This window comes from Chenopodium album, chromosome 26 (assembly GCF_948465745.1).
Source record: "Chenopodium album chromosome 26, dcCheAlbu1.1, whole genome shotgun sequence".
In the NCBI taxonomy this organism is placed as follows: Eukaryota; Viridiplantae; Streptophyta; class Magnoliopsida; order Caryophyllales; family Amaranthaceae; genus Chenopodium; species Chenopodium album.
In genome coordinates, this window is record NC_137859.1 from 1,413,337 (window position 1) to 1,428,344 (window position 15,008).

Genomic DNA, 15,008 nt, shown 5'->3' on the forward strand with positions numbered 1-15,008 from the left:
TGAAGTGGTGTAACGGTTACCAACTCAAGATGATTATTGAAATCATTGAGAGCCTTGGCCAATATAATTCAGGGTTAAGAGGATAACAAAGTCATGAATGGCAACGATGTTGGCCGGAGGACATGTACACCACCATCTTTAATTTACAAGCAACTTTTAGCTCATTATACTAACTAGCAGGATATTGGTATGAATTACATCTCACTGATCAACCTACCTTATCTCGAAAAGAGATAATTTCATTAATTACTCCATCTAATAAGATTTGAACAACCTGCTCCCATCATCAAGGAAGCGTGCAGGGTTATACTGGTGCCAATAGAAAACTCAGAATTTAACAACACTCTTAAAACAGACAAGGTTATTACTTACATCACAGTAGTTACATGCCTAGATGATAATAGACACATTAAAAAAAAACCACCGCGATGTCTTTTACACAACAGGATTTCCTTTATATCATTTGATCAATCCATGATGTTATGGAAGACCAAATATCAACCAGGAATTGCGCCTTTGCAGTCTGTTCTGTGTAGCAGACAGGGTGATCATGATTAGTCTTTCCTCTCAGAACACTTGCGAATGATGCTTTCTTGCAAGCACTATGTGGAGGTCCTTTGTAAGCTTTGCAGATGTAACTAATAAAGTTTTCATAATCCTATAACATTGAAGAAAAAAAAGAAAGATTAGTTATTAATCATTTTGAAAAAAGAAATGATATATAATGATGCAGAACATCTTCTAATGTACACTCGAACAGTGTTGTACATGCACCTCATGTGCCTGTGTGTACGTGTATGAAACTTGCAGGCTGCTACGTGCATAGAATTTACAGTATTGAGGGCAACAGAATTGGTATGTCTCACCTCAAGAAGGGGTTCTCCGGCCACAACTACCCAAGGCACATATCTATGAGGAGGTTTGAGTGCAGCAGTTAGAGCTGCATATTTTAGCTGAAGCTGCATACATGGAACTTGATGAGTTAATTTCGAATTACATTTACAGACAAACTAGCAAGAAACTGTGATTAGAGAGCAACAAATATGACTGACCTTTTTGCCATGTTCGCTATTGTAACAGCTAATCACAGGTTTTGGATCCAAACCCAACTCCTTGAAACAGGTTTCCCATTGGGTGTACTTGCCCTCAGAAACCTGACTCTCAACACTAGGCCTGTTCACGGATCGGATATCCGATCCGAAATGTGATTTCGGATCGGATATCCGAAGACTCGGATATCAAAAATTGATATCCAAATCCGATTTGAAAAATTCGGATATCCGATATTCGGATATCCAAAATTTTCGGATCGGATGCTTCAGATATCCATTATCCAATATTAAGTAAAATTGTTATGATTACTTTCTAAATTTCACTAATTTAACCGTTTTTTTATCGCTAAGTTGTACAAAATATTTTAACAAAAATAGTAGTCCTTTTGCAATTAATATTATCATCAAATATATTAAGAATATTACAATAAGTTAATAATACATGGTTAGTTTTATATGAACAATTTAAAAATTATATTATTTTAGGTTTTATATTTCGGATATCTTTCGGATATCGGATATCCGAAATTCTGAAAATTAATATCCAAATCCGCATCCGATATCCGCTTTTTCGGATCTGATATCCGATCCGAAATGAAAACTCGGATCGGATATCCAAAAATTCGGATTGGTTGCGGATCGGATTATCGGATTTTCGGATTCTCGGATAGTTTTGTGCAGCCCTACTCAACACATGTAATATATGGGAATTGATCTTCCTGTCAAAGAGTTAGATTCGGGTTATAAATTAGTACGAGACCTCTAATATGTTTGAGACGGTTTTAAATTATACTAGTACTCGTATTACATACTCCGTATTAGATCCAATTCCTCAACTGGTATAAAATGGATCAAAAGGATCATGATATATATACTCAATGCAAACATAACATAAACAAAGTAAATTACAAATCAAAAGAGATTTACCAGATTAGGCCAAGCATCAATCGCACAAGCTTCAATAGTATTAAATAAGCATTCATTAGGACCATGCTGAAATAAAATCATCAATCAAAAACAATTAATCAGTCTTAATAGTTTTTATGATTATTTACTCCCTCCGTTTCTAAAAAATTGATGTACTTTTTCATTTGCACTAAACAGTTGGATACAGACCTGGCAAATGAAAGAGTTGTTGGAAATGAGCCTGGCGTTTCCCCAAGGAAATAGGCGAAGATCAACAATATCAATCAAACCATTCTCGAATATGATGGGCAGCTCATTAAGGATGAAATTGGCACAATAAGGACACAAGCTCTCATAATACAAATCTAAAGGAACCTTTTTCGCCGAATTTGGACTTCCTAAGCATACTTGAATCACAGCTAAGTATGCAAGAACATAGAAACACCGCCGCAAAATCAAAGCCATCTTTGTATAAAGTTACAAAGTATGGTGATCAACTAGCTAACATAAATACATTAGAATCTCTACTTATATTGACTTGATTGTGTGGATGTTTTTAGAGTAGAGGTGGCAGTGTGAGAATCTTTCAGATTTTTGGCCCACTTTTATAGAGTTAGTTTGAGGAATCTTTGTGGTTTCAGTATAGTACACACAAGATTCACATATTTGCTAAGGTAGTTTGATTTGTTCAACTGATTTTTAATAATTTTTTGAGTGGATAAGCATAGTAGTTTACGTCAGATGACACTAATTTTCTGACTTTTATTACAGCATAGTTTTTTTTTTTTTTTTTTTTTTTCCCAGCTGTAATTGTCTTTATTGATTGAATTAGAGACATGGCAAGGCGTGTTGGACTCTTTAATGGCTACAGATGATGATTCGACCGATTGAGATAAGGCGGATGAAGGCAAATGAACTTGGCCAGATTCTGGGTGAATCTAGTCAGAAAATTGGGCTGTATGTTGTTAACTAATGTATGGTAAGTACTAAGTTGTATCTGATTGCCAAGGCTTTTATTTTTGTTACTTTTTGCGGACAGCATGCAATAATGACATTAATCACAGGCCAAAATGGTGTTGTTTCGGTGCATCTCAGCTAAAAAAAGTTTAGGAAACACCTTTACACGTGTTAGATCAACTAAAGGTCTACATGTGCAAAACAATTCACGCGAGTTGTTTTTACTAAACAGAAATTATTCTGACCATTTTCATATCCACTGTAGAGAATTGAGTAGCAATGAAATGCATTTCCAGTTTATGTTTATGCTAGGAGAGATGATTTTCTTTTGCTGTAGCTATATTGCTATGTCGAGGTGAAGAAACCTGATTCCACCATCAAAGAAACCTTATTCACCTATTGAGAAACCTGCAGTGTGAAACTGGTATACGGACACAGAATAAACAAACATTGCTGCCACTGCCAAGAAAAAGCCTTAAGAAAATTGACAGTTTTTTACAGCATACAAAGTTTGTTAATTACATAACAGCTATATGCCTCCTATGATTTCTTGATACCAAAACAACCAGTCTTTACATGACAGCAGGACTTATATAGTTATATCATCTAATCCATCCATGACGCTACAAAGGACCAATTTTTCATTTGAAACGGGGCCTTTGGGGTTTGTTTCCTGTATCAGACAGGGGGAGAGCATGAAATCCTCCCTTGCGTGCACTTGCTATGGATGTTTTCACGCAAGCAGTAGGTGGAAGCCCTTTGTAAGCTTTGCAGATGTGACTAATGAAGTTTTCATAATCCTATACATAGAAAGTTCAACAGAAGTTATTAACTTAAAAGTTATTAATCGTTCTGAAGAAAGAAAAGAAAGATCAGTAAAAGAATAACAGAATTGGATTTACTCACATCTTCAAGGGGTTGTCCATCAACAACTACCCAGGGCACATATACATGAGGAGGTTTGAGTGAGGCAGTTAGATTTGCGTATATTAATTCAAGCTGCATGGAAATTGTATAGTTCAATTCAGCCAACCCAAGGCAGAACAAAAAGGATGCAAAATGAAATAGTAAAACAGACGAGAGGGGGGGGGGGGGGGGTGGTGCTGCAAGTCTTGCAACTGCGCAAGACAATTCAGTGCCAATATATAAACCGACATAGAGATTAATTCCATGACTCGCCAGCTTGAAGCTGTTTATCGAGCACCAGTACTTATACAATTAATTTTCTTCTGCAAATGTTACTGTTCTAATGATAGCCAGGGTCAAGATGATTACAGTCACATACAGACAGGGTCAAAGGGAGCACTCAAAATGCAGCTTGCAAAGCACTACAGTATATCTTGGCACATACATTTGGCTTGCTTGCATCCTTTCCTACTAATTAGCTTGTAAATAAGATATTAACTGAGTATAATATTCCCAAAAAACCAAGAGTGTATCTTGTAGAAAAATGATACAGAGACAATCATGATAAACCATGATATGATATCTCAAGATCAATAAAACTACAAATTATCCACATGCGCCTTGACAAGAAAAGGTACAATGATACTACAAACTATACAAGTATCATCACGGTCACCCAAATGCCTACCATGAGGCTCCTGACTGTAGTAGAGTAAATAATGTTCAGTCTACAGATTCCATACTGATTTGCAGCCTTAAGTCAGTGACATGGAGTAAGTTCTATTCTTTAGACCCTGATTGATAGGAACACAATAGGCTAACCAAGTACTCTCCGGGAGACTCCGGGAGATTATAAAATCATGAGTAATGAAGCATACATTGCAAAGTGAAGGTTAATTCTAGATTACATGAACATGACAAGCTAGCATGAAACAAAGATAAAGCACAATAAAAAGGCTAACCTGTTTGCCACCTTCACCCTTGTAACACTTATTAACCGGTTCTGGATCCAAACCAAACTCGTTAAAACAAGCTTCCCATTCCTTGTGCTTGCCCGCGAAAGCCTGACTCTCAACACATGAAATAAATGGGACGTGGACATCCTGTCATGTGTCAGAGTCAAATTCGCATCATATGTAAGATGTTAATTTACAGAAATAACATTCAATTTCTACACCAAAAGACAAAATTTCTGCACATAAGATACACTCTGAAAACAATAGGCAATTAGGCAAAAGAACATAGAAGAAATTTAAGTATATAGATAAATCAGCAGCTTATAAGTGAAACTCAAGAAAATTACAATGCATTAATTCACTTCCATAAAAAAAGGCAAAAAAGTAAGAGAGTTTACCACATCGGGCCATGCATCAATGGCACAGGCTTCAACAGTGTTAAGTAAGCATTCCTTAGGACCATGCTGAAATGAAATTTTACACATTTAAAAAAAAAATCAGAAGTAAAAGAGTGGGGAACAAATGTATATGAAATTAGACCTGACAAGTAATGGAGTTATTGGAAGCAAGCTTGGCATTGGCCCAAGGAAAAAGCCGAAGATCAACAATGTCCATTAATCCATTCTCAAAGATGACTGGGAGTTTGCGCATGATGAACTTAGCACTGAATGGACACAAGCTTTCATAGTACAAATCTAACTTTACATTTCCTGCCGAATTTGTAGTCCCTAAGCAGATTTGAATCATTGATAGGTATGCAAAGAGAGAGAAACAGCACTGCATAAGTAAAGAAGCCATTGTTGCAGTCAATAGAACAGAGGATTTTGCAAAGAATGGAGAATGGAGATATATCAGTACTGCTATTTATAAAAGTGGCAGTGTAAAATTGTTTCAGCTTTGTTTCCCGACATCATTTTCCACTTTAGGAAACCCCCAATGTTTAAACTTGAAGTGTAGCACTGATGTATTAAAGACCATAAATTTGTTTTTTGTCGTTTTTGATCGATTGACTTATTTTAGGATTAAGTTCACATCATTAAGCACTAATATTCTGACATTTATAGCACAATTCTTCCCACTACTGTGTTACTGAGTGAATGAGGAAATTGCAAGACGTGCAAGAATGTTTCACTGGCACTTATGTTCTCCTAGTGTAGTTATCGACTATGATATAGGAATACAGGGTGAAAAATAGTGCATAAGAGATAATGAGCAGTTCTAGAGCTTCTAGTACGTACATTCTGGAAAAAGTACCATGCACCCTCTGATAAAAGAGGTGCACACACTAGTCACGCACTCACCCATCAACATGGTGCATTGCCTGAGGGGTCACGAATCACGTCCATACTTTACAAAGAACTCCTAGATGCATGGCATTGTTTGTTATAGAGAAATATATTTCATCCATCTCTCTTATCTGTCATCAAAATAATAAAATTAGATTATACTACTGTAAATGTTAAATAATGGCAATACATAAAGTATGCAGGATTCAGTAGGATCTGATGAGATTTATGGACTCTCCTACTTTTTTTTTTTTCCAACTTCTACTTGAATGTCATATAGATATGAAAATTAAACTATTAAAAGTCCAAAGAGTAATGGGGAATAATGAAATTTGATTTACTCCCATATCTCTTTCTTTCGGAATAGGAATAACCTTTCAATTTTTGACAGTAAATGCAGCTATGGTTTGTAAAAAAAATGATGCATCCTCTTGGAAAAATAAAATTGTAACAGCATGCCATTCATCTTCAACTTACTAAAACTAGTACTGAAATAAGTGGAAGCTGATGAAATGTAATGTTTTGCTATCTTCTTCATAACTATTTTCAACAAGAAAACAATAACCATGTTATTTTCAAAACTTATATACCAAATAAGAGCATACATCCTCTATCCTAGTCGAAACCACTTTCACGAAAGCTTATATCTTAGTTAAGTCCTAAAAAACACTACTTCACAGTATTGTGAGATGTTATTCTTGGAAAATATATGTTCCAAAACTGAATGCACTACCTCATGTTTGTTTTGAGCTAAATCAGTTGCAAAGAACAGCCTGTACCTTCTAGAAAACACTGGGGAACTCTTATGCTACTGTTCTGTATAAGATAGAATAAAAAGATACACAGCTAATGATGAAGCAGAGAGCAGAGCATAGAGACAGATCAGGCAGCAGAATTACTCGAAGAAGCTGTATGGTTACAATACATACAGCTTATGCTACTGTTCTGCAAAACATTAAATAAAATATACACAGCAGATAGATATGAAGCAGAAAATAGAGAGTAGAGAAAGATTAGGTAGCAGGATTACTCGATGAAGCTGTATGGTCATAATAGTCATATATTTATTTCTTATGAATTGAACTCTCAAATGTTAAGGCCCAATACAAGTTCTAATTCAATCTAGGGTTGCTAGAACACCTAGTACAACATCATATTACAGTCTACAAACACTTGGCTATTAGCTGCAGGGCCTATAAAGACATAGCTTCTGATCTTAGGGCTAATAAGGAAAGACTCTAAAACACATGTTCAAGATAAATATCCTTTGCTCTTTAAGCTCTCAACAGACTCCTTGATTATTTGCTCCATCGGTATGAACTGAAGGCCTAAATCGATCAATTTCTTTGATGCATTCTTGGCCCTCAACAGCCCCGGCTGTGTATCTCTTGGCAACCTGTACAGATGGAAGAGGGGTTGAGGCCTAAATTTTAAATCTCATGATAAAGAAGAGGTGTCATGAGGTTAAGAAACTGCTAGTTACTAATAGGTAAAGCTCCAGATAGTTGTAATATTACAAACTTGTGATGGAAAGATTACAAACTCAGGTAGCAGTCTCAGAACCTAAAGACCTAGGTTATTATTTCTTTATTGGAAACAGCTTAAGAAATTTGGTAGAATGCTTGTCAGACAGTTGAAAGGATACAGTAAACAAGCTACTTTAGTGATAGTATAGCAAATTACCTTGGCACATTATACTCCGGTAATAGCTCTGCCACTTTGGCAGCAAAGTCACCATAATGTGATATAGCTTCCACGCACAAGTGTCTTCCAGTAGCAGACTTGTTTTCATATACTAAAATGTGTGCCAGTGCTACATCCTTAACATGGACAGATCCCATAAAGAAATTTTCATATGTTTCAGTGCAGCCTGCAATTTCGGAAACACTATGAATAATGATCTTGAATTGTAAATGCAAGCAGGTCTGAGTCATTTCCCCTCATTACTTTGAAACAGAGTTTAATTTTGAAAAGACTAGCTACGTGGACCAAAATTTAATATTAGTTTCATTCTGTACTCCATAGATCATAAGAAAACAAATTATACTTGGAAAATTGTAAGAAGACTGATGCGGAAGAATCTCTGCAAAGTCAATATGGTAAGAAGCACTAAATTGTTTGCATTTCACATGGGTGAGAGAACAGGCCCCATGACAGTGCCAAGGTTAACTACGATCACGTTCAAACCATTCTCTTTAGCAAACTCTTATGTTCCTTTTACAGCAAATGACTCATAAGTAGATACAATAACTAAAACAAGGAGTTTTATGCGTAATAATAATAAATTATAAATACAAAAATAAACTAATGGAATTCTTTTTTCAATTTACCTTCTCTTTTCTTAAACTTAGGGGTCCTTAATCTGTGAGAGGGATGGAGTTGCTTGAACCGCAAGCAGCTTTTGAAGCTCTCTTTCTAATTACTGTCCTTATATGTTGACTTACAAGCATAAAGTTTGAGATTATAATGGTTACAAGACACACGACAACAGTTACCTCACAGAACATCCTAGCAGTGCATGGTCTAGCAAGGTGTATACAACATTAATTTTTCAAGAAACAGAAATTGTGTCACTACAAGACTTATAACCTCACATTCACACTTCATATAACAAGTAAACCTAAATCGTGCCAGAGGCATGGTTTGTGAAGGTCACTACTCAAGATAAACATTACTCAATAGAGATTGTTAAGTTGGTTACATATGAATAGAAAAGTAGAAGATATCAAGCTGGTGAATTACATGTAAAATGTGGTCAGATAGATATCATTACCCTGAAGAAGGCGCAGTATCATTAGCATACTTGCATTTAACGTGGGTGGGAGAATTGGTCCCATCACAGTGCCAGGATTTACCACCACCATGTCCAAACCATTCTCCTTAGCAAACTCCCAAGCTGCTTTTTCAGCCAATGTCTTGGAAAGTGGATACCATAACTAGAACAAGAAATCCATTTTTGTTAGCACAAGTGCACAACACCGCCAAGAACCAATAAAGACATATTCTGTCGCAGTCGAAAGTAAACATATATCCGAAACTAAGAGATGTTATAACAAAATAGAATAACCAGTAGACTTGACTCTTGACTAGAAGAATCACCTTAACAGCCTATATACTCAAATCTTAAAACCAAACCCGCAATTTTTATTTAAGCATTGCTCAATGTTTTTTTACAATATTATTAAAATCTAAACTCCAACAGATCCATATTACTGTAAATTCAGTCACATTGGATCAATTTTGTACAGATTTTAAATTCACATACCAAAATTTCAGTTACATTGGATCAAATTTGTATTAGATTTTAACTCCACAAAGAATATTGCATTAATACAACAAAATGACCTATAGTCTAACAATAATTTGATCAAATGAAATTAGATAAGGCCATAAGAGAGTATACTTTATACCATGTAAAGATTGTAAACGCATATAGTTTGCATAATCAAACTGAAATAACATCCTTGTAAACCATTGAACTATCTTAACAACTCTGACCATAAATTTCAAAGAAACCATTGAGCTTACATAGCCAGAAACACGGTCATCCGCAATTATAATATAATTGAACAACTAACTTAACTATAAAGTAGCATAAACACACCACAAAAGCAACAAAATCATTTAAAATGAACAAAATTAACATAGATTATTAAAATTAAGTAAATTACCCCATTCTGCTTACAAAACTCAACATCAGTCCAACAATCTTCTCCCTTGACAACATCAGCAGGCCAATTCGGACTCGGCGTAATTGCAGAAATAGAAGAAGTCAGAACCACACGCTTCACACCTGCCGCTTTCGCAGCTCTCAGTACATTATTCGTCCCTTTAATTGCTGGATTAAGCAATTGCGTCTGTTTATCACTCAAAATTTTCCATTTTCATAAGTATACAATCAATCATCAACAAAATCAAACAAAAAAATCAAAATCAAAACCAAAACCTCAGGATCATGAACTTCGTCGACAATACACGGGGAAGCGAGGTGAAAAACGCCGGAGACACCAGAGACAGCGGCGACGATGGAATCGTAATCGAGAAGATCGATTTGGAACAATCGGAGACGAGATTCAGCGCCTTCTAGAGCTTCTAGATGCTTCGTTTCCTTGTCATCGTCTGAAAATCAACAAAAATCTAGTGTTAATTGACGAAATTCAAGAGTTGATGAAATTGAAGTGATGAAGAAGAGGAGAGAGAAAACGAACTGAGGTCTTTGACAGTGGCGTGAACTGTGTAGTTACGAGAGAGGAGGAGAGAGACTAGCTGTGACCCAATGTAGCCGCTGCCGCCGGTGACGCATACCACTTTTTCGTCGGACATTTTTGCTGGAAAGAGTTTTGGGAGTGTGGTTGTTTCGAACCTTGTTAGTTCACCTAGGCCCTGTTCTTTTGAGCTTCTGGGTAGAGGAGCATAGCAGAACAAAGCAGATTTCAGCAGAGCAGAGCAGCTCTAAAGAACAGGGCCTTAGTTGTTGCTCGTGCTACTAGTGTGTACGGAGTAAGTGTTAATGTCAACCGTGTGTAAAGTGTCGTTAGCTACGCACATCACTCAAATTCTACTGGATATTTTTTTTGCCCCGAGTAGGCGAGTAGCAGCAAATGTGAAATGTGGGAATGTGGTAGTCCTTACATTTGGGTAGATTGCATGGAAATAGTCAAATAGATGTAGACGTACAAGTATACAACACGGGTATAAAGAGTTAAAATAATGATGAACAATTAGAGTACGGAGTACATAGATCACTTGTGCTTTTACCAAATGCAAATATTTGTCATCAAAGCTAAAACTCCTCATGCTTCTTTAAGGCAATTACATCTCTATTACCTAAACCTGCACCAACGTCAATATTCTTTTGCTTAATTCGTTTTGTGCTTCAAATTGGGTTTAAATTGTAATGTCTGTAAGTTACCGCATTTGCATGCTTTAAATTCATCAGCATCATATAAGCAATGACCTTTCAAGAAACTTTATTTCAGTTCGTACTAATACAATGTCACAAGCACATACTTAGGACAACACCTTCTTCCAGAAAATAAAATTGGTATTCCACTAATTTAAATTAGTGTCACATAAAAAATATGCTGAGAAATTATAGGAATTATGAAATAATATATGTTAATGATCCCAAGAGAACATTCAGGCTAAGATGTATAGCAAACTATAAAAATCAGCAACTACCTAAACGGGCATCAGCCCTCTAGTACAGAGCAATCTGATGCAGATTGCTCGCAACATGCTGTTGAATCATTCATATCTCTCCATCACCTTCTCTATGGCAACTGAAAATGCAGCAAAGCCAGCACAGCCAAAACAAGCAGCTTGAGGACCACCTAAAATATACATGGCAAGGGTAAGTTACAAAACAAAAATTAAATGATCTATATATAAATCATACCAGGACACAACTACAGCATCTGGTATTCGATAGATTGAGCGTACTATAGTAAAAACAAACAATTCTTAGAACAGTAAAAATTACAACGGAAGACATCATTAGTATGTGAACTGAGAAAATAACAAGTACAATCATAAATCACATAACCTCATTGCAGAATCATTTCTTTCCTCCTACAACCAACTCTTCATTGGAATCTTCCCCTCCCCACCCCCCCCCCCCCCTCCCCCCCTCCCTCTTCTTATACAAATCCCAGCCACACAACAGAGAACTGAGAGGAGCAGCAACAACAAGACTCTAAGTAGGATTCCTTATAGCAAGGTCTAGGAAATCAAGTGCATACCAAGTTACCCAATATTCAAGAGAATCAAGTCTAATAAGGAAGCTTGTTATGAGTCCAGGATTATACGTAAAACTATAAAAGAAGTGAGTATAAGATGGAGGCAGAATGATTACTATAATATAATAGAAAATATGGAAAGTATCACCTACCTTAGAAAAACTAAGAACACACTGAACCCAACAAACATACAACTAAACTCGGTGAAATCAAAGTAAAAATCATAAACCCAACACAAAGACATGCTGGCATACATTTCTACATTGGGGACTTGAGCACTGAAACCATGTCTCTTAATAGCAGCATCCAGCCCCGGGTTCCTGCCGTAGGTGGGGTTAAAAAGTTGGACCCAGCAGATACTGGGATGGGGACCCTCCATAACATCGGGTAAAGATATTTATCAATTATATGTTATGGGTAATCAAGCATCCAAGCAAATCATCTAGAACCTTCGAACAAGTTTTTGTACTGTTTTTTCATGGCATGACGCATGAGCCTACGAGGGGAACTTGTTTGATACTTCTATGGAGTATGTACTCCTTCCAAATCATAAAACAATGAAATACACATTATAATGTATGAACGTTAGCACAAGGACTATATTGTTGGTGGAACAAGTCCAAACACTTGTCTTTTGGTCAAATAAAAAGGGATGCTACAAGTAACAAAGAAAGAAGCTGTTGTGCACCAGGGATCCCCACATAAAAATGACAAGTAGGATATGAACCCAAGCTCATATAAATCTACTAATAAATTTGATCAGACGTGCCACTACATGAATTAAACCATCAGGCATATAAATAATAAACATTCAGAGACAACTCTATCACTGAAATATATAACTCTACCAATAAGATACAGCAACAAATATTAACCATGTGAGTGTAAGGGAGATAAAATGTTGATGTCAAACCTTTTGCCGAAATTGCACCTCCGGTCACACATCCAGCGATCACTGTATTTGTGGTGTCATGTTTCGCCCGATACTTCAGTCAAAGCAATACTTAGTCCCTAATACATTTGTATGTAAAAGTCACTCATGAAATATTCTCCAATAAGAAAGTACCTTCTCAACAACACATTCTGCAGCTGAGAAAACACAGCCCATCAATGCAAATGTCTTGCAATTACCCCAGCTCCTCTGACCCATCTGTTTTGCAGTATAAGCAATTTGCTGCCTAGCTGTCATTGTATCTTGCATGATGGGATTTTCTAATGCCGCAAAAAATATCCCCATCATCACCCCAAGCCCACCTCCTACAAAATTTGCAAAAGGAGCAGCAACACCATCAAGATTCAAGACAGCCAAGTCTGAAGTGGTATAAAGCTACATATAGCACCACATACTGATAACTACAAAACCATTGACTAAATACATAATCTAAAGGAAAGCAGAATGTTGTTCGCTATCATTCTTCTCACAGATTACATTTCAACAAACCACTTAAATACCATTGCTGTTATTTTGGATAGAGACATTTAGATAATATACTTATATAAGATGGGAATGATAACAAAATCAGTATTCTTTCACAAATTAATATCCTACCTAGAATGCTTCTAAGCATATCATAAGTAACACATCGTCATTAACAACTACTAAATTTAGGCAATTGGGCATACGCAGAAATTTAATAGACCCAAATGTCATACAACAATTTTAAAATTTTATAAATGTCTCTCACTCTCTTGATAGAACCCTTAGTTTCTATCAACCATTGGTGGAGCTCTCTTGATTAGCTCACCTCCTAACCGATACACATACAAGTGATACAGCCTAAGTATTACATGTTTTTAGATATTCCTACCTCACATATCTTTGATATTTTGCAAAATCTTTCTACATACAACATCACTTGAATTCTAGATTAATCTTTAATAACAATTACTACCTCTTCAAATCATCACATTATGCATTCAAATTACACTAGCATAATGCCAACTATTTCTATACGTAGGAAGTACACATTTGTTTCCACTCATCTACCACTTTTTTCCACATTATTCCATGGTAACAAAATCACGTCCATCTAATCATTTTCACTATACCACATACTCTATAACTCATATCATTATGATCTCAATACAAAATTAGCCATTTGAAATTTTGAACAAACCCACATTACCATTACCATTTAGCACAATAATTATAGCTCCTGTCAAACCGAAGCAACATGAGATTATGAAAATGATTAATTTGGTTCAGGAATTTCATCATACACTTGGTGTGCACTACCATTAAAAACCCAAAGAACTGAACTTCCCAATAAAATTACGGATCAAATACTTAAAGCAAAAAAACAAAACAATCCAGATTCCCAAAATGCCATAAAATCCAAATATTATGAACAAAAATGAAAGATATGAAACTTAAGAATTATACCCATTACACCACTGACAACACTGCGAACAGCGCAGTTATTCCAGATGTCTTGGCCATGAACTTCTTCAGCGGTAGGAAGGTGAATGCTTTGTATTTGGGGATTTTGTAATGGTGGTGCTCCACTCGGAGCGTTTGTAGATTCAACTTCCGAATTGCTACTCATTGATGCTTCGATTTCACTCAACTCAATTCCGAGTCAACTCAAGAATCATGGAATTCCAGAAGAAGAGGGATAATGTATTTCCCTTGTTTTATTCTCTTTCTTCTTGAATTGTTACTCGGCAATGAAAGAATGATGAAGATGGTGCCGCCTGCGTTGAGAACGAGCGTATTTCAGGAAAATGTATTTCTTGCTAGAAAAGAGAAGGAGAGGGCGCGAGATTAGCCGACCACCTTTCAGGTTTCAGACGGGCTTGGTACCCACCACGAGAAATCCTAAGAATTATCAGTTAGGGCATGTTCTCTTCGGCTTATTTTTAGTTCAGTTCAGTTCAGCTTTAATAAGTTCAGTTCAGTTCTTATTTTATTTTACCTCTCTCATATTCAGTTCAGTTCAGCTCCAATAAGTTTAATTCAGTTCAGTTCAATCAATCAGAACAGACCCTTAATGTGTTTCTTGGGCCTTGGTCCTCATTTTATTTGGTCATTTGCCTTTTCAAATTTGATGGACTTATTCAAACAAGGCCATAAATAAAATTGACACCTTTTTTTTTTTTGAAAGAAAATAAAATTAACACCTAAACAATACGGAGTACTCGTAATTGATATGAAACAATTTAGAGGTCGTTTGGTTGGATCATTTGGAATGGATTAGAATGAAGTTA

The 15,008-nt window shown here is 36.1% G+C and overlaps 4 protein-coding genes across 4 annotated transcripts; all 4 read right to left on the reverse strand.

Moving 5' to 3' along the window:
* Window positions 1–137: 137 nt before the first annotated feature.
* LOC145617291 (gamma-interferon-responsive lysosomal thiol protein-like) lies at window positions 138–2,718 on the reverse strand. Its single transcript, XM_081671985.1, has 4 exons — window positions 2,169–2,718; window positions 1,980–2,045; window positions 867–959; window positions 138–658 (listed from the first exon to the last, which is right to left on the reverse strand). The coding sequence occupies exons 1-4, from the start codon at window positions 2,421–2,423 to the stop codon at window positions 455–457; spliced, it is 618 nt and encodes a 205-aa protein (XP_081528111.1). The 5' UTR covers window positions 2,424–2,718; the 3' UTR covers window positions 138–454.
* Window positions 2,719–3,369: 651 nt separating this feature from the next.
* Window positions 3,370–5,575, reverse strand: LOC145618466 (gamma-interferon-responsive lysosomal thiol protein-like). The gene is made up of 5 exons (XM_081673238.1): window positions 5,318–5,575; window positions 5,176–5,241; window positions 4,784–4,924; window positions 3,822–3,914; window positions 3,370–3,715 (listed from the first exon to the last, which is right to left on the reverse strand). The coding sequence occupies exons 1-5, from the start codon at window positions 5,573–5,575 to the stop codon at window positions 3,557–3,559; spliced, it is 717 nt and encodes a 238-aa protein (XP_081529364.1). The 3' UTR covers window positions 3,370–3,556.
* Window positions 5,576–7,107: 1,532 nt separating this feature from the next.
* On the reverse strand, window positions 7,108–10,657 carry LOC145617790 (cinnamoyl-CoA reductase 1-like). The gene is made up of 6 exons (XM_081672540.1): window positions 10,272–10,657; window positions 10,010–10,182; window positions 9,735–9,920; window positions 8,837–8,999; window positions 7,747–7,933; window positions 7,108–7,459 (listed from the first exon to the last, which is right to left on the reverse strand). Exons 1-6 carry the CDS (start codon window positions 10,384–10,386, stop codon window positions 7,315–7,317), a joined length of 969 nt encoding a protein of 322 aa, XP_081528666.1. The 5' UTR covers window positions 10,387–10,657; the 3' UTR covers window positions 7,108–7,314.
* Window positions 10,658–10,998: 341 nt separating this feature from the next.
* On the reverse strand, window positions 10,999–14,554 carry LOC145617809 (mitochondrial import inner membrane translocase subunit TIM22-4-like). The gene is made up of 4 exons (XM_081672559.1): window positions 14,185–14,554; window positions 12,868–13,058; window positions 12,715–12,787; window positions 10,999–11,396 (listed from the first exon to the last, which is right to left on the reverse strand). Exons 1-4 carry the CDS (start codon window positions 14,345–14,347, stop codon window positions 11,311–11,313), a joined length of 513 nt encoding a protein of 170 aa, XP_081528685.1. The 5' UTR covers window positions 14,348–14,554; the 3' UTR covers window positions 10,999–11,310.
* Between the last annotated feature and the right edge of the window lie 454 nt (window positions 14,555–15,008).

Excerpts from the sequence above, each read along its gene's own strand:
- LOC145617809 (XM_081672559.1), bottom strand. The coding sequence starts at position 14,347 with ATGAGTAGCAATTCGGAAGTTGAATCTACAAACGCTCCGAGTGGAGCA. Across the intron at positions 12,788-12,867 it reads CAGAATGTGTTGTTGAGAAG|TATCGGGCGAAACATGACAC; the intron begins GTACTTTCTTAT and ends CTTTGACTGAAG. Across the intron at positions 11,397-12,714 it reads AGGTGCAATTTCGGCAAAAG|GTGGTCCTCAAGCTGCTTGT; the intron begins GTTTGACATCAA and ends TGTATATTTTAG.
- LOC145618466 (XM_081673238.1), bottom strand. The coding sequence starts at position 5,575 with ATGGCTTCTTTACTTATGCAGTGCTGTTTCTCTCTCTTTGCATACCTA. Across the intron at positions 4,925-5,175 it reads TTGATGCATGGCCCGATGTG|GATGTCCACGTCCCATTTAT; the intron begins GTAAACTCTCTT and ends GACACATGACAG. Across the intron at positions 3,915-4,783 it reads AGGGTGAAGGTGGCAAACAG|CTTGAATTAATATACGCAAA; the intron begins GTTAGCCTTTTT and ends ATTTCCATGCAG.
- LOC145617790 (XM_081672540.1), bottom strand. The coding sequence starts at position 10,386 with ATGTCCGACGAAAAAGTGGTATGCGTCACCGGCGGCAGCGGCTACATT. Across the intron at positions 9,000-9,734 it reads AGTTTTGTAAGCAGAATGGG|TTATGGTATCCACTTTCCAA; the intron begins GTAATTTACTTA and ends TTCTTGTTCTAG. Across the intron at positions 7,460-7,746 it reads CCGGAGTATAATGTGCCAAG|GTTGCCAAGAGATACACAGC; the intron begins GTAATTTGCTAT and ends CCATCTGTACAG.
- LOC145617291 (XM_081671985.1), bottom strand. The coding sequence starts at position 2,423 with ATGGCTTTGATTTTGCGGCGGTGTTTCTATGTTCTTGCATACTTAGCT. Across the intron at positions 2,046-2,168 it reads ACAACTCTTTCATTTGCCAG|CATGGTCCTAATGAATGCTT; the intron begins GTCTGTATCCAA and ends ATTTTATTTCAG. Across the intron at positions 960-1,979 it reads TTGATGCTTGGCCTAATCTG|CTTCAGCTAAAATATGCAGC; the intron begins GTAAATCTCTTT and ends CCATGTATGCAG.